Below are 18,415 nucleotides of genomic sequence, written 5' to 3' on the forward strand. Positions count from 1 at the left end.
TTCTTCCAGGTGTTCCCGCCATGATATCCCCCTCCACTAGAGAGAGGTCTGAAAGCATCTGCCCAGTCAAACTGTAAGACAAAATTAACCTTTGTCTACTTGTTGGCTGGTTATCTCAGGTGTTTATTATTTCACTAACACAAAGTGTCATATCTCATTGCATCTTCAACAGTTACTGCTAGGGCTAGTAAGGCATTCATGTAATCTTAAAAATATTGGCTCCCACAAGCACAAAGGACATGTTGCAGTTCACTGCTGGTTATGAATAAACTGGAAGGAAAAAGGGGCTCTGCGACCATATTTCAATTCTGGGACTTCTCCGGAGCCAAAGGGATGTGAATTCCAAGGAACCAGGGAAAGAATGAGAAAGGAACAAAGTCACGAATTTTCTCCCAAGACTGCTTGAAACCTTTGGCGTAATTGTTCTCCTGAAGCAAACAAATTACTCTTTCTGAATTTAACAACTCATGAAGTAAAAGCTGTGTTCTCTGCCGTCTGTCTGGATTCCACTGGTGCAGGGCACAATTGGCACACCTGCAAGGGCCAGGTGCATTTTGCAGAGAGTTCAGGGGGTCTGGGAAACAAACTCGGCTTCACAATTTTAATACAGTGCTCATACAGTTTAGTGTTTTTGTAAATGCTATTTTTAAAAATTGTAGGTCAGCATCAAGTTTCCTCACAGTTGGATTTTTTTTTCCTTAGTCCATTATGTTGAACTTGCCTTTGAGCAGATTTTGACTCTGACATATCTTCAGTTTGTGATCTTCTGTTCTGACATTTTCAGAGCTGTAACCAATATTATAATGTGGCAGAATATGGTAGGCGCAGGTGAACAATATTTTTAGATTCCTCATTCTCATGCTGATCATCCAAAGAGGGAAAATGAAAAAATAGAAGCATGTATAGCATAAAATCATACAATGTGTTTAGTTATATATTCTTAAGAATTTTGTCTATTCTGAATTTGTTACTTTCTTACTAAAATGCTGGTAGAGAAAGGGTTCTTCTTAAATAGTGTTTTCTGATTAATTACTACCAGAAAAGAATGAGTTCAATTAGGACTGATTGAATTTGCTCAGTGTACAAAGTTGATATTGGTAATCATCATATATCACAAACAATCTCTTCTGTGATGTAAGATATTAATTTTCTAGGCAATAAATGTCCCTTTTCTTGATTTCTTTTAAATATTTAATATCAAAAATGAATTTTTTCTTTTTTATCTGATAAAGTTTTTTATAATGATGGTGCTAAACAGAGCCCAGTTCTTTTAGTGTATTAGGAAATGTGTGTCATTATTCAGGATGGAACCTACTTCTCAGTTCTCTGTTCTTCCTTTGAGTTCTACATAGCTTCCTATTCTTGTATAGTAACATATGGAAAAGTATTCCCAAACTGTCTATATAAATAGTATACAGGACATACATATAGTAATGCCTCTGGAAAAAACAACATTTAAAAAAATTCTACATTAGAAAAAAACTTGATTTGATTCCTAGCGCCAATGCTTAATATACACCTATGTTAAATTCCTAGTCTCCATTTCTTCCTTCACTATATGTGGACAATGCTACTCCCTTCCCAAAGATATTGGAAGGATAAAATGAGACAGTGTATGTAAGAAGTCTATGACTACATGTATCCCATAATAGAGCCAACATAGACCAGTTATCTTTTTACTGCTAAGATCATTCTCAAGTTCCAGGCTTGGTTACTGAAAACAGTTGGGAAATATGGATGATGTTTTATAAAGATATCATCATTTCTTTTTTATTAATTGAGAATTTCATACATGTATACAATATGCCTTGGTCAAGTTCACCCCTCGTTCTCTCTCTCTCTCTCTCTCTCTCTCTCTCTCTCTCTCTCTCTCTCTCTCTCTCTCTCTCTCTCTCAGTTTTTCGAGACAGGGTTTCTCTGTGTAGTGTAGTTTTGGTGCCTTTCCTGGAACTCGCTTTGTAGACCAGGCTGCCTGCCTCTGTGTTCTCTTTTTTAAAAACTCGTGGAATCCATTTGGTGCTACCAGCATGTGCATGGTCTGGGATCATCTATGGGAGTATGAGTAGCCTCTCAGGAACCTCGTCCAAGAAGAAAACTGCTTTCCCCTCCCCATCCGCCATCTTTGTCTCACCCCTCAGCTAGGAGTTGGACTTCCTGGCCTTCTCCCCGTTTTGTGCTGGACTTTTGTCTGGCTCGATCACACGCGGGTCCTGTGCATTCCGTCACAGCCACTGTCAGTTCCTATGTGCAGCGGCCCTGTTGTGTCTTTAAAATGCTGGTTGGTTGTAGTCATTCATACCTCTGGCTCTCACAGCCTTTCCACCCCTTCTTCAGCAATGAGCCCTGAGCCTTGGCAGGAAGAGGTGTGCTGTAGATGTCCCATTTAGGAATGAGCACTCTGCAGTCTCTCGTTTTCTATACATTGACCACTTGTGGGTCTCTGTACTAATCACCGTCTAATGCAAATAGAAGCTTCTCTGATAAAAATTGAGAAATTTCCCTGAATGATTGACCAAGCTGTTATTTACAGGCAGAGGCGTAGAGAATTGTGTGGAGGCACAGACGTCTGTCAATAACAAAATTATCAAACTGAACAGAAATTAATCCACGAAAATATAGGGAGATTTTGATGAAAGCACAACTTCTAGTCAGCCACTTTCTTATTAAGGTGATCAAAACAGATCATCTGAATGACAGAACATACACTCCTACAACGCACTTGGAAGCAGAAAGGCAGCACGTGGGACCCAGATACCCCAGTTATAAATAGCTCCTGAAGCAGATTCCTGTGCCTCCAAATTCCAAAAAGCAAACAGCAAAGCCAGGCTCAACCCAGAGGAAGCACAGACGTCTTCTGAAGAGCAATAATCAAACTGAAAGTCTTGTATGTAGGAGCTGAAAGGTTTCTTAACCCAAATCGTTTAAATCACAAGGAACAATGCCCACATTCTAAATGTTGGCTGGTGCTAGTCATCAAAAGGAATGTAATGGTCAACAACCTATTTTCTAATCAAGTGTATATGATAAGAAATGTATTTTAAATACCTCTCTCTTCATCATTTGTAGCAGGGTGTTTTTTTTCAGCTGATAAAACAAGCAGTTACCAATTTGATAAAAAGAAATTCAGGTAGGAATTTATGGGACCCTTCACGGTCCTACAAGATCAGATACAATGTAGCCATTTCAGAATGCTTCACTGTGTGGAATAAGTATGTAGCAGGGGTTGAAAGGAGCTGTTTTCTTCCTTTAATTCATATCCTCCACTCCAGGTGTATTTGTCTCCTTCAAATCAGACACAATGAAATCTCAGTGAGCTAATCGCTCTCTAGTGGGAGGATAATTCCTTTGCTGCTCATTTTAGACAAAGCTCTATACGCTCTATCCTATCCTGTATAAAGCTTGAGAGATCCTTTGTAGATGGATTCATCTACATATTTAACAGATAGAAAGCAGCAATAAAAGTGCCCTGCTGCAACTTTATGCTACATTTTTAGCTTCTCTATCCCTCTCATTATCTTTGTAGGGGCTCCTCAAGACAGTATTTAGAATGGCATTCACTGCAGTCCCACCACTTCCTGTCCGGAACTTCTAAAAATAGGACGCTTTGATTTTGTTGGTGCTTGATAAACATAGATTCCAAATCCATCTGGAAGCAAAACCTGTATTAATGTAGAGAACCTCGGTGGGGAAAATAGCAATATTGTAGTTACATGGTGAGTCTCCATATTTTGTATTACAGAACATCTGGTGTGTTTTAGATATTACCTCTGTAGGATCTGAAAAATCCTGAACTTTGGCTTACACTTGGCCCCAGTGGGGTTTTGTTAATGCTGAATTATAACGACTATCTCATTATATATGGTGCAGTAATAGATCATCTAATAAAAGTTTTAACTATGAGATTATGTTACTCAACAGTATAGAAAGGCATATTATCTGATGTTCAAAAGGTAAGTCAAATAGAAGAAACTACTAATTCTTTGGAAATTGTATTGCATTTCAAAGAACAGCAGAATTACATTATGTACAGTCAAACAAAAATTAACCCCTAGGGCTCTGGGGGAAATGTGGATGGGTTCATTAACCTTTCAAAAATGGCACTCTTAGGAGACAACTAATTATGTTCCTGATAAGTGTACAGACACACTGGCAAATGATGGGTTAGGAATGCTTCCATTTGCTGCTTAGTACACTAAGAGAAATCAGTAGCTGCTTCCCATAAGTTAGGGGGACAGACAGTTTGGATGGCTTTGGGAATAACCAAACAGCTTCAAAAATAATTTATTTTACATTTGCTGTTGCTGTCAGATGAGATTAGTTATCATCTCATTACAATTTGGAGGGGAGATGTCTTTCTTCTGGTTTGGTTTGTTATGGTTTGGTTTGGTTTTTCAAGGCAGGGTTTCTATATGTAGCCTTTGCTGTCCTAGAAGTGGCTTTGTAGCCCAGGCTGGCCTTGAAGTCAGAAATATGCCTCCCTCTACCTCCCAAGTGCTGGGACTAAAGGCTTCCAAGCCCCTCCTGGCTTTTTATCTCATAACATTACCTTCTTAATCCCCTGTAAATTTCCTAGGTTTAGCCTGTTTCTTCTTATCAGGTAAATAATATGACCTCAGTACTGTGTCATATGTACAGATAGTTTCTAACATGATGAAGAGATTCTCATAGTCACGCAAGTCATTACATACAAAAGCTGACTGTCAAGCCTACTTTTTCCCTGGGAGAATAACTTTAAATTGGAAGGAATTCAAGGTGCCACTCCACAACCCTTGTAGCCAGAAAGTTTCTCCACCAAGCCCACCAGTCCCGTGGCCCGCTTATAAAATAATCATTCAGAGGCTTAATATTATTTATAACTGCTTGGCCATTTGCTCAGGCTTATTACTGACTAGCTCTTACACTTAACCCATAATTCTTATTATGTTTAGCCACATGGCTTGGTACCTTTTCTCAGTTCTGCCTTGTCATCTTGTTTCTTCTGTGTCTGGCTGGTGACTCCTGACTCAGCCTTTCCTCTTCCCAGAATTCTCCTTCTCTGCTTGCCCTGCCTATACTTCCTGCTTGGCTACTGGATCATTTGACTTTTATATGGGTTTCTTGTGCCCCATGATGATCCAAAAAGTCTCCCTTCCTCATTAAGTCATCTCACAATTCAAGTCAGTTTAATGCTTAATACCAATATTGTGATAAGGCTAAATATGAATGCTCTCAAAATGTTCTAGAAATATTCTGAAACCAAAGATGAAAAGCATGTAAATCAGATACACAATGTGGATGATAGCAAGCATTGCTAATGGCTAGGGAAACGGGCCAGTTGGTATTGCCACATAAGCACCAAGACACAGGTTCATAGTCCCAATGCTGCATAAGAAGCTTAATGCAGAGGCCTGAATCTGTAGTTCAGTTCTGGGGCAGCGAAGAGTCCCTGGGGTTAGCTGGCTGTCCAGTCCAGCTAAATCAGTGAGCTACAGGCTTAGTGACAGATCGCCCCAACCCCCCCCCCAAAAAAAGATAAAAAAGCAATTAAGGAAGACACTCAATATCTTCACATTCATACACATCTATGCAGATACACACACATGCATGTGTATGACTGCACACAAACACGTACACATACACACTTATGAACATACGAACACACACATACACAAAGTGTTGCTAAACATACACTAACATTTCAGGGAAGTTCGTGGTGTTTAATGCTGTGTTGTGAAGCCATTTTCTTCTCTGAGCATGATAATTAAACCTTTAGTACTTGTCTTTCTTGAGGAGTTTGTTTACCATCGCTGCATTTTCATTATTAGAATTATTATCTTCACTTCATTAAGCAAATGAGCAGTTTCTCAAAAGTGGAAATAAGAAGATTCAAACTCATGTGAAATGGCACTGTGCCACAGTATGATGGCCATACTCTGTGTGGCCACACCTTGCCGATCTCTGTGTAGGGCCTATAGCAAGAGAAAACAGGCTGGACAAGGGAAAGTACATTGTGCTGTGGGACAAAAAAAAAGAGGATTCCTTTTTCCCACTCAGATGTAGGGGAACTCATTCTGGATAAAAAAAATAAAATAAAATAAAATAAAAACCAAGTCAGACATTCCCATTTCATAGATTTGAGAAACCAATATGGTCAAGTCTGTCACCCAGCTTAGCACCCTATCCTCCATTAAGATCAGAAAATGTTACTCAGACCTGAGTGGAAACACTCAAATTAGTTCATTGCAGTCTAATCACTGGAATGCAGCAGGGCCTCTTCTGAGCTTAATGAAGATCATCACTGTAACCTCTGGGTACAGGATTCTCTACCTGTTGCCATGGCAAAAGAGCAAGATGTAAGCCTCTGATTAAAATGAACAGTTTTGTAAGAAATAATCAAGCTACCTGTGAGGTTTCCTCATTGTCTCATCATCTTTCCCATAATTCTCGGAACCTGGACTCAAAGTACAAACTTGACATGTGTTTTGTTGTTTATATAATAATTGAATTAATTTTGTGTCATGAGTTTCTTGAATTTTTTCAATAGTACAGATGTGTTTTAATAATTTTTTTTTTTTTGGTTTTTTGAGACAGGGTTTCTCTGTGTAGCTTTGTGCCTTTCCTGGAACTCACTCTATAGCCCAGGCTGGGCTTGAACTCACAGAGGTCCGCCTGGCTCTGCCTCCTGAGTGCTGGGATTAAAGGCATGCACCACTACTGCCCAGCAATAATTCTAAATATTTTTAAAGTTTTATTTTTTGTGATGAAAAGGAGACTGGTAGGCAATAGGGGCATGCATTACATGTGCCCCTTCTAGAATCTGAGGTTTGCCTTTTAGCAAGAAGGTTTTTGGTTGCTGGGTTCAACACAAAAAGCCTGTATCAAATATGAAACTAAGAAGTAAAATTATTAAACAAATGGTGATGGCCTGGAAACATTCATCATAGGATAGACTTTGATAAACCCTTGCCTAAAAAATTTCCAAGACTGACACGATTTAAGTCTCTCTACAGAAGAGCAGTGTGTTTGGAAAATCTTGCTGCCTTCTTGTGCCCCTCTGCTTAAACAGAAGCTCCCTGCAATCTAGGAAATATTTCCTTTCCATTGTAATTGCCTGTTCACTGCCCTGAAAAGCTTTCCTTACAGCCATGCCCTGCTGGGAGTGTGATGAACAAGACCCTTTGGCTAGCTCTGGTTCCTGAGCCTGGAGTCTGCTGAAGTGACCAGTAAGCTGCTGTGTATTACATGCCCCTTGACAGTAGGCAGCACAGAAAGCATGGCCGTCCTCTCCTGTCCTGAGCAAGTGTCTTCCATCTGTGTGCACCTCACTTCAGAAATGAAGGGTTGTATGCAGTTCTTTCATGCTGGTTACCCGTGAAATATGGAGACTGCCACTTTCTGATTAGAAATCTTGTCTTTCATGTCAACAGGCTGAATGCTATTACTGTCTAAAGAGACCAAAGTAAAATTCCATCTTATAACTAACAATATTTTATATTTAATGTACTACAGCATTTTGTTTTCTTCCAAGTTCTACTGGGCCAAATTCTTGTCTACTTATCATTGAAGAAGCTAATCATTCTTGGGGCTATTATTTTGTGAATGAAAACTTGGTGGAGTACATGAGTATTCTCTTTAGACATAGGTCACAGGATCAAGTGGAATTCAAAACTCGGCAGATGCTCATACGTCTAAAATGTATCCACTATTCCCCATACACCATGGTGGTAGAGAATGTCCACAGTATTTTAATATACAAAAAATTGTCCTGTCTTAAAACTTGTTCAGATCAAAGAGAAGGATAATATGTCTTGAAGGCAAAAGGATTAAATATGGTGCTTTGAAAAGGCGTTTCTGTCTGGAAATGCAGGGACTTGGAGAAGTTAACTGAAGACAGTATAGCAGCATGATTAAAATAGCAGTATCCATCTGACATGGTGCTGATCAGCAGGAGCCAAAGAAGAGGGGCGCCCCTGGGCTTGGGTTTGCCTGACTTATTCTGTGAGCTTAAAACGATACCAAAAAAAAAAAAAAAAAAAATGCGTGAGCAGTAAGGTAGAAAGCACTGGATTTACCAGAAAAAAAAAAAAAAACATGATAATAATTATAATCAACAAATGTGAGTTGAGCATAATTGATGTACGAATGTAGGCCAGCAGACTTCGTACTGAAAAATGCACCATTTGGTACTGTGTTACACTTCAAAGAAATGCAGGCTAGCCGCTGAAGGCAGAGCATATAGGGGTGAAAGAAATTACCAATTGGGAAGTGTTTACACATTTTCTGGCCCGACTGCGTGCCAAGGAGTCCCATATTTTATAGCCTCTATCTGTCTATTCCCACAGCTGTTCAAATATATGAAAATAGCTTATCTCTACCAGATTGGTTCTTACACACATCTTGACCTTTTTATTGTAGAATGAAACAATAGGAAAGCAGAACGAATAAGTGGAGAGCCTGATGATTTTAAGGCAAACACTGGAAATAAGCTCTCACCTCCCGAGATCAAAAAACAAAAAGCAACCGGTGACCCTGGGCGCCTTTCCACATGCTCTGGAGAAGCGGTGATCCTGCCTTCCCTGAGCGTAACCCGCAAACTGCTTGCCCAGGTCATCTCTTCCTCGCCTTTCGCTGTGACTTTATCATGTGTGTGTTCAGTCCGAGAAACCAGATGGAGCTGCATTTTCCATCTGTTTCATCACTTTTACATTGCAGGTTGCCCCATTAGGCTTTATTTACTTACTCTTCAAAGTATCTGTAGCAGATCAGCTAAACTGTGCTAACAGTTCAGGTATCACTGTTTACTTCGCTAAGGTAGCAGGGTCCTCTGAACTCAGTGTTTGCTTCAAATTCTCAGCCCAGTCCAGCATTGACTTGATAAGGCTGGGCCTTCGAGCACCCTTTCATCTACACCCACAGACTGTGAGTCATGTATTTTGAAAGTGGCAGCCTTTGACACGGAATGCCCGAATTGGGGTGAGCAAGGTCCAGACCTGGCCAAATTCTACCAACTACTGATTTTATGTGGTCTATGAACGCAGCCAGACTTTTCATTTGAAAAGGTTCTATGGCTGCTTGCATACTCTGGAGGCAGGATACATGATCCCTTGTTCACAGAGCCTAAAATCCACACTGCCTAAAACCTGTGCCTTACTTCTATACCCACTTTGCCTATACTTAGAACCTAAATCATCCCTGTTTGAAGACTCTCAAGTCATTTCGGCCTTCTATGGTGTGGTCTACTGGATTCCTGCGAAAGGTTCACAATGATGTTAGTATACCAGAGTTCTCAGATATTGACAGTTTGTTGGGCCATGGGACACAGAGAGACTTTCATCATAGAAGTCAAATTTTTCTGGAATCCTTAGATCATTTTATTTTATTTTTGGTTTTTTGAGACAGGGTTTCTCTGCGTAGCTTTGCGCCTTTCCTGGAGCTCACTTGGTAGCCCAGGCTGGCCTCAAACTCACAGAGATCCGCCTGGCTCTGCCTCCCGAGTGCTGGGATTAAAGGCGTGCGCCACCACCGCCCGGCATCATTTTATTTTAAAAACAAATATTTTGCTATATTTTTCTAACACAAAAGTATGGCTTTTTGAAAGTCATGATTTTTTTTGTTTTGATATTCAGTTTACCTCTTAAGTTGCATGATTTCTTTTGTGTCTATGTACACAAAGAAATTTTACTCCTTTGGGGGGTGGGCAGGGTGTTGCTATGTGGCCCAGTCTGTCTTAGAATCGCTATCCTCCTGCCTCAACCTCACTGGTATGCACCCGCACACCTGGTGTTTGTTTTGTGTTTTCGATTCCAGTACTGTGTTGTTCTGAATTGATAGCTCTTCCTTGCAGCATGCAGGTATTTAATGGGGAATCTCTTCAATTTCAGGGGTTCATACTTAAACATTAGATCCTGGTGTTCGATTCCTCTGCTAGATTCGATTTTTTTCTTTTGAATTACGCTGTCAGTAGGTTGACCAATTACTCTCTGTCTTCCTTAGTTGTCACTTCCATCAACCTTTGTTTCTTTTCTTGGCTGCTTTTTGTGGTTAAATTATTTCTCGTTTCCTCTTTCCTATCAAGGTATTGTATATTGTCCTTTGTCTTTATTTCTTTTAACGGAGACTCTCCTTCTTCCCCAGTCCTCACAGTCATGTATTATGCTTTCTATACTTCTGTGAGATTGAACAGGGGGCTGAGCCTTGATGGTGAAAGTCGGGCCTGCACAGACTTACGAAGGCAAAAAATGTCTAACCACACATCTAACAATCTGGAAAGAAACAAAGAAAACATAGTAAAGTCAGATACAGACAAGGAATTGTGGAAAGATCCTGAACAATGGGGCATTCATTAGAAGGAAGTAAGACAATGTTCAGAGGAGGTCAAAGGCAATACTAGAAGCATGGCTGGATTGATCAGTTGTGCCCTATGTATTAAGCCTTAGTGAGAAGCAAGTCAACGGTATAAAGGCCTTTTGACCCTGCCACAGAACTCTACATTTTAAACTTCATGCTCCTCAAAGACAATTCCACAAACCACAGCTTAAATACAGCAGCACATCTATACATGAAATGTGTGTATCTTAGAGAAAGCAAGGTAGCACATATGCCGAAAAAAAAAAAAAAAACATGCAAGTAATAGTAAACTATATTTTGCAGACTTTTGCAGACTGAATAGGTTTTATTAGGACTGTGTGTGTGTGTGTGTGTGTGTGTGTGTGTGTGTGTGTAACAACCAATAGAAAAAGGACCATGAACTTGAAAGAGAGCAAGAGGAATAAATGGGAGGGTTTGGAGGGAGGACAGGGATGAGGAAATGATATAATTACATCTCAAAAAATTTTTGAAAATTCAACTTTTTAAATGAAAATATGGGTATAAACAATTCTAAAAAAATAATTTATATAGGGAACCCACTGTATATCAAATGCCAACTGTGCATTTATCTTGGGAGTAATTCTGATATATCCTGTTATTGTGGAGGACAAATGTAGGTCTTTTTTGTTTTGAGCTACTGGTTATAATTCATGACATCCTCCTTCACGATATTAATAGAGATAATAAACATTTATCAAAATCTATGAGCTAGACAACAGACCATGCATTTCACATGGCTTTCTTCATTTGACCCTTGAAGCAACCTGGCGATAACTGTTCTTAACAGTTATTAGAACATTGAAAAATAGAACACGTTTGTAACTTCTCCCAGCTGCCGAGTGGCGCAACCACAGAACAGAACTCATGTGGCCATCTTCAGAATATTTTTTAGGATTTTTTAATTTTATTTTTGAGATTATAATATAATGACATCATTTCTCACTTCCCTTTCCTCCCTGCAAAGGCATATGAATGGTTAACAGTTTCCACCCAATAATTCAATGCATGTGTCTTTTATCAGTGACCTGAGTAAACATGATTTGAATCTGAGAAATAGCATCAGCTTTTATTTCTCCATAACCTTTTAATAGACAGGAAGACAGAACAATGTTTGAAAATAAAGATGATGTCTCACACCAGAGCAGCGTGGGTTCTGGAAGCTTGTTGCAGAGGCAGATAAAAGCAGTAGCCCTGCCATCTGCCCTCAGCAAGGAGACGTTGTGACTGGATTCCACTGACTTAGTTACGTTTCACATATGGCAAATACAAACAAGCAAGTCTGATACTGCAACTTCCTGATTAACCGAGATGATGCATATTGGGTTAATAACCACGTTCTCCACTCTCCATCATGCAGATGTGCTGTGCTCACTTGCAGACAAATGATTTCCCAATTAAGATGCACAGGCAGTCCCCTAAGAAACACAATTTTCAAGTTAGCTTCAAACCCTGGGATTTTCTTGAACAAATGCAAGCCCTGATTCAGTCCCCCCCATCACACACACACACACACACACACACACACACACACACACACACTAAATAAATAAATAAAAAATAAATAAATAAATAACCTAAAACTGAGATGCTGGCATTTTGGCAAAAATGGAAATTTTAAGGGCATATGGCTAACAATTTCCTTATAATGATTCAGTTACCAATAACTTGAGTAAAGTCATTTAGATCTGAGAAATAGAATCAGCTCTCGTTTCTCCATAACCTTCATAATAGTCAGGAAGACTGAACAATGTCTGAGAAAGAAGAATCTAGACACCCAGTATTTGCTATCCGATGCTTTATAGATTCTTCCCTCCATTCTTGGAAACACTAGGCTTTGCTCAGATGAACATGTATCAAATACCAACACTCCAGTCTTCTGGGGAGACAGGAATGCAAAGATCGCTTTTTGTACTTCTCCATCAATACATTTGTTGAGGATAAAAGGTCCAGGCTTTGACATTTCCCAGCTTGCTATCTATTTAATTTTCCATCTGCTTCTTTGCCACTGCCTTCCAAAGGAACATCTGCGTGTGTGTGGGAGAAGGGAAGGAGGTTGGATCTGTGCCACCTGGGTCTGCAGTCTCAAATCATGGGATCCAGAGGAAAGAAAGGAGAGAAGACTAACAAATGGTCCAAAAAAAAAAAAAAAAAATGAAATGAGGACAAACAGTCTGCTGAGAGCAAAGCTGTACTTCCCTTTACAGCAGAACCACGCGGCCAAGCAAAGCAGACAGCGCACGTACCTGCAAGAGCCGCCGGCAGGAGGCAGCTGGTAACTGCGACCGACGGACTAGAGCAGCCAGGGCTCAAGCATTCCTTCTGGCTCCTAAGGTCTTTTGCGTGCTTTCCTGTTCTTCACACACTCTGTAACCATTTCAGGGGCAGCCGGTGTGGGCCAGGAGCTATTCTGAACACTTGGGAAACAGAGAAGAAAAAGATACAATCTTTACACCTAAGAACGTGACACAAGATTACAATGTAAAATACCAAATCCTATGCCCCAAGTAAAGAAAAGATGTTCCAGGGACACAGAAGGGAAAGTGACGACGTAAAAATAAATGATGGGTCCAGGTCAGTAAAGGCTATGAAGACAGTGCTGTGAGGTCAGCCGGGGAGGATAAACAGGAATGTTAGAAATCAAGGTCTTTTTTCACTTAGAGTAATGATCTCCTGTTCCATCTATCGTAATTTTTTTTTCTCATGGTTGAGTGAAATCCCACTGTGTATATATACTGTATTCTCTATCCATTCATCTGTTGGTGAGCACCTCAACTAGTTCTGTTTCCTGACTCTTGTGAATAGTGCAGCATTATGTCAGGACTCAGAATCATTTGGGTATGTGCCCAGGAATGGTCACAAGGGAGCCCCATTTTAAGACAAAAAAATGCATGTTCTATCTGTGTGTGTGTGTGTGTGTGTGTGTGTGTGTGTGTGTGTGTGTGTTCAACTAGAAAGGGGACCATAGAGGGGAGGGTGAATTGTCACGAGGATGAGGGGGTGAAAGGGAGGATAGCAGAATTACATGTGCTATGAAGTCAGAAGGGAGGGTATTGAGGGGACCAGCAGTGGAAGACGTAGTATGAGATGCCATCATGAAACGCACTGCTTTGTATGCTAACAAAAATTAGCTTAACATTTTTAAAAGAAGACAAGTTATTTGTTCTCATACCTAAGAGCATCACATCACATGTCAGCGATCCTTTGTAACTGATTAAAAAAAATCTTAATCTCCCAAAACCTCATCTCACTTCCCATCCTTGTCAATGTCAGGCTCTCAACATTTCTGAGAGAGAAGTGTGTGAGTGGTGAACTGATGAAGACACATCATATGTGTGTGAAATTGTCAAGGAAAAATTAATAATTTTAAAGTATCAAAGTTTACTGATGTCTTTATATAAACAACATCAACATAATAAAAGTTTAGAGTAGACATATATCTGCAAAGCGAGGCACTAAAATATCAAGTGAATATTTACCTTGGATATATATATATATGTATATATATATATATATATATGTATATACACACACACATATATATATGGTATTCCCTGCATCTAAGAAGCTAAAATTTTTACTATGTTAGTCCTGCCTATCCATGAGCATGGGAGATCTTTCCATTTTCTGACATCTTCAATTTCTTTTTTCAGGGACTTAAAGTTCTTGTCATATAGGTCCTTCACTTACTTGGTTAGTGTTACCCCAAGGTATTTTATGCCATTTGTGGCAATTGTAAAGGGTGATGTATCTCTAATTGCCTTCTCAGCTTCTTTGTCCATTGTATATAGGAGGGCTACTGATTTTTTTGAGTTGATTTTGTATCCTGCTATGTTGCTGAAGGTGTTTATAAGCTGTATCAGTTCCTTGGTGGAATCTTTGGGGTCACTCAAGTATACTATCATGTCATCTGCAAATAGGGAAAACTTGACTTCTTTCCAATTTGTATCCCCTTAATCTCCTTATGTCGTCTTATTGCTCTGGCTAGAACTTCAAGTACTATATTGAATAAGTATGGGGAGAGCAGACAGCCTGGAGGCTGTCTGGAAAACAGGACCCCAAGAAAGACACGGGGATTGCCTAATGATGGAGAAATGGATGAGATCTACATGAACAGCCTGGACATGAGTGGAAGTAATGAAGAGCGATGATCGAGGGAAAGAGAGACTGTGGGAGCGGGAGATCCCAGCTGGATCAAGAACAGAGAGGGAGAACAAGGAATAGGAGACCATGGTAAATGAAGACTACATGAGAAAAGGAAGAAACAAAGTGCTAGAGAGGCCCACAGAAATCCACAATGATACCCCCACAATAGACTGCTGGCAATGGTCGAGAGACAGCCAGAACTGACCTACTCTGGTGATGGGATGGCAAAACACCCTAATAGTCATGCCAGAAACCCCATCTAACGACTGAGGGATCTGGATGCAGAGATCCATGGCTAGGCCCCGGGTGGAGCTCTGGGAGTCTAATTAGTGAGAAAGAGGAGGGTTTATATGAGCGAGAATTGTGGAAACCAAGGTTGAATAAAGCACAGGGACAAACAGCCAAACGAATGGAAACACATGAACTGTGAACCAAAGGCTGAGGGGCCCCCAACTGGATCAGGCCCTCTGAATAGGTGAGACAGATGATTGGCTTGATCTGTCTGGGAGGCATCTAGGCAGTGGTACCAGGTCCTGTGCTCATTACATGAGTTGGCTGTTTGAAACCTGGGGCTTATGCAGGGACGCTGGACTCAGTCTGGGAGGGGAGGACAGGACCTGCCTGGCCTGAGTCTACCAGGTCAATCTCAGTCCTCGGTGGGGGCGGGGGGGGGAGGCTTTGCCCTGGAGGAGGTGGGAATGGGGGGTGGGCTTGGAGAAGGGGAGGGGGGAGAACAAGAGAATCCGTGGCTGATATGTAGAACTGAATGGTATTGTAAAATAAAATAAAAGGGGGGAAAAAAAGAAGCTAAAATTTAAAAATGATGACTGGAATGTTGCCATTGGCTAACTTTTTAAAATAATTCCTTTTCTAGTCTGATATAATAGTGACAAATATTTAACATTTAAATGAGAAAAAGTAAGGCCAGCACTGTAGTCATTGCTCACTGATCTTCACCGTTCAAAGCTGTCTGCAAATGAGTATAGAACTTGCCATCCTGTTTGGGATTAGTCACAGTTTACACTGCGATGCAGATGAGTTGGCAGCATCTCTGGCTGCGCAATTGTGCCTTGAGTTCATTTTAATAAATTTTATTTTTAAAATATGTGTTGGTAAAATGAGAGCAGCTGCAGGGTAAGAATCCAATGCGCCTTTGTTCCATCAACACATCCAGTCAATGGGAAGCTTCCTTTGGTTGTAAAAAAAAAAAAAAAAAAAATTACTGAGAAATATTCTGTGAAGTTTTGACTGCAAAAATTAGTAACCCCTGAGATCGAATGAGGTATTTTGTGTATTTTAACTCAACTTATCCAAAGTTCTTATGTCTAAGGTAAGCATGGGACATTGTATTTTATGTTTTGTTTTGTTTTGTTTTGTTTGTTTTTTAAGTAGAGTTTAAGGATAGTTTTGAATTCTTAAGTGAAGCTGCTAGGTTGTGGATAAGAAAAATTTCTGGGTTTTCAACTCTAAGGAATGAACATTTTTAAAGGCCAATGACTGAAAATTTTACTAAATGAAATCTTCTATGATGTTATTTTGTGGATAGGAAAAAATAATTTATATTGGAAGGACACAAGCAAATACTTTAAAATTAGAATTGGTAGACACACAGAATATTTTGAGTTTGTATTGCATGCTGGAGTTACTTAGCCCAATTTTCAGGCAAGAAGGATGAGGTCCCAAAAAGCTAAATAACTATATTTCATTTGTTTGGATTTGCAACCATACCTTCTAATTTCCCAGAACATCATGATTCATGGAAGCATCTCTTCATCATCATTCCTTTTGGTTTTGTATTTTCCATCATGAAAAATATCATTTTGTTTAGGGACAGAAGCAAATAAATCTTTTCATTGACCCTTCCCACCTGAATAATTACTTCTGTATCAATGTGACAAGACTGTCTGACAGAGATAATTTAAGGGGGAAAGATTTATTTTGGCTCATGACAGAGTAGGGAAGACACAGCCTAGAAGCAAGTCCATGGCACTGTGAGAATGTGGCAGAAGCTTCTCAGATGACAGTGAACCAATCAGCTGGTAGTGGCTGGTACCAGCAAAGGGATATAACCTTCGAGGCCGATCACCGGTGACCTGCTTCCTCTGGCTCTGACTGACTCATCTCCCAAATTTTGCACAGCCTCTGAAAATAACTCCACCAACTGGGAAACAGATATTCAAAATGTGCCTCTAAGGGACATTTGAGATTCAAACCACAGCACTACTGGATGCTAAAAAATCAGATTTAACCGGTTTCTTATAAAATGAAAGGGAGACTCTGCGGCCATTGCATTCCTACTAACCTGGATTTCTTGCTTGGTTCTCCCTGAGACATTACAGGGTGGCAGCTAGTAGCATCTAGAGCAATGATTCTCAACCTGTGAGTTGTGACCCCTTTGGGATTGAACATGGCTTTCACAGCAGTCCCATAAGACCATCAGAATACACATATATTTATATTACAATTCATAACAATAGCAAAATTACAATTAGGAAGTAGTAATGAAAATAATTTTATGGTTGGGGTCACTACAGCACAAAGAACTGCATTAAAGGGTCTCAGGGCATCATTAGGAAGGTTGAGAACCACTGATCTAGAGCTTACTCATCTGCCTTGAGTAGCTGTGTAAAAGCCATTACTAGCTCCATGGCAACCTGTGGCTGGTGGAATAGAAGGAATTTTTGTGATAGAAGTTAGCTGCAGTCTCTAGCATGGCTGAGCAGGACGTGAACAGATTGAGTAAAGTCTTTAAATATTCTAATCCTAACATTTTCCAGATTTTAAAATAACTACACCTAATTTCTCTGTCTTCTCTGGAATACAGATAAAAACATGATGAGTGCATCAAGAATGAACTAAGGCACTTGTTAAAACATGGCTATATATATATATTTGGTAAAAGAGAAAATATATGATGTCATGGTCATTGTTTACATAAAACAGAACAAAGCAAGTTAGCTACACTCCAACATTTTTCTCCAGAAACGTTTTCTGTTCCTACAGATTACTTAATTATGCTAGAGTTTGTCCTTTCTTGATAAACTTTAGGCAGGTGCAATGAGAAGTGACAGAGTCGAGACTGTTGTTAGATTCAGCCTCTGGCAGGTGGACAGCGTCCTGCGGCAGACTTCCCAGCCTCTTTCCTCTCTCCACTCTCCCTTCCAGGGATCAGTCTCAAAGTGATGGGTACTTGAGGAGAAAATCTATTCCTACTGAATTTCTAATTACATTTGTTTTATAACCCATAGGACTACCAAGAAGCCTCCAACTTGGAACAATTTGTCACTCGATTTCTGTTGAAGGAGACCTTAAATCAGTTGCAGTCTCTCCAGAACTCTTTGGAATGTGCCATGGAAACTACTGAGGAGCAAACCCGTCAAGAAAGGCAACTAATGTTTTCTATATCTCTGATTATGCTATACTTTTTTATTATACTTTTAACTTTTATTTATACTTTTATACTATTTATACTATGAAAGTATACTATGCGTACTTTTTATTATTATTCTCTCATACATTACATCTCAACTGCAGCCTCCCCTTGCTCCACTCCTCCCAGTCCCCTCTCCCCTTTCCCCCAGATCCACTCCTCTTTTCTCTTCATAAAATGAGCAGGCCTTCCAGGGATATCAATGAACACAGCATAACAAGACACAATAAGACTAGGCACAAACCCTCACATCAAGACTGGACAAGGTAGTCCAGTGAAAGGAAAAGGGTCCCAAGAACAGGCAAAAGAGTCAGAGACATCTCCACTCCCACTGTTAGGAGTCCCACAAGAACACCAAACTTCACAACCATAACATGCATGCAGAGGACTTAGTGTAGACCTGTGCAGACTCCCCAATTGTCTCTTCATCCTCTGTGAGCTGCTATGAGCCCTACTTAGTTGATTCTGTGGGCCATGTTCTTGTGGTGTCCTGCA

At 40.1% G+C, this 18,415-nt stretch overlaps 1 protein-coding gene across 1 annotated transcript in view; it reads left to right on the plus strand.

Annotated features, from left to right (window-relative positions):
- Necab1 (N-terminal EF-hand calcium binding protein 1) overlaps positions 1-18,415 on the plus strand; it is a 154,632-nt gene that overhangs the window by 86,089 nt on the left and 50,128 nt on the right. The window contains exon 6 of the mRNA XM_028871618.2: positions 17,739-17,875. Within this exon, the coding sequence (XP_028727451.1) occupies positions 17,739-17,875 (137 nt within the window). The remainder of the gene's footprint in view (positions 1-17,738; positions 17,876-18,415) is intronic.

The sequence above is a fragment of the Peromyscus leucopus genome, chromosome 2 (assembly GCF_004664715.2).
Source record: "Peromyscus leucopus breed LL Stock chromosome 2, UCI_PerLeu_2.1, whole genome shotgun sequence".
Taxonomy (NCBI): Eukaryota; Metazoa; Chordata; class Mammalia; order Rodentia; family Cricetidae; genus Peromyscus; species Peromyscus leucopus.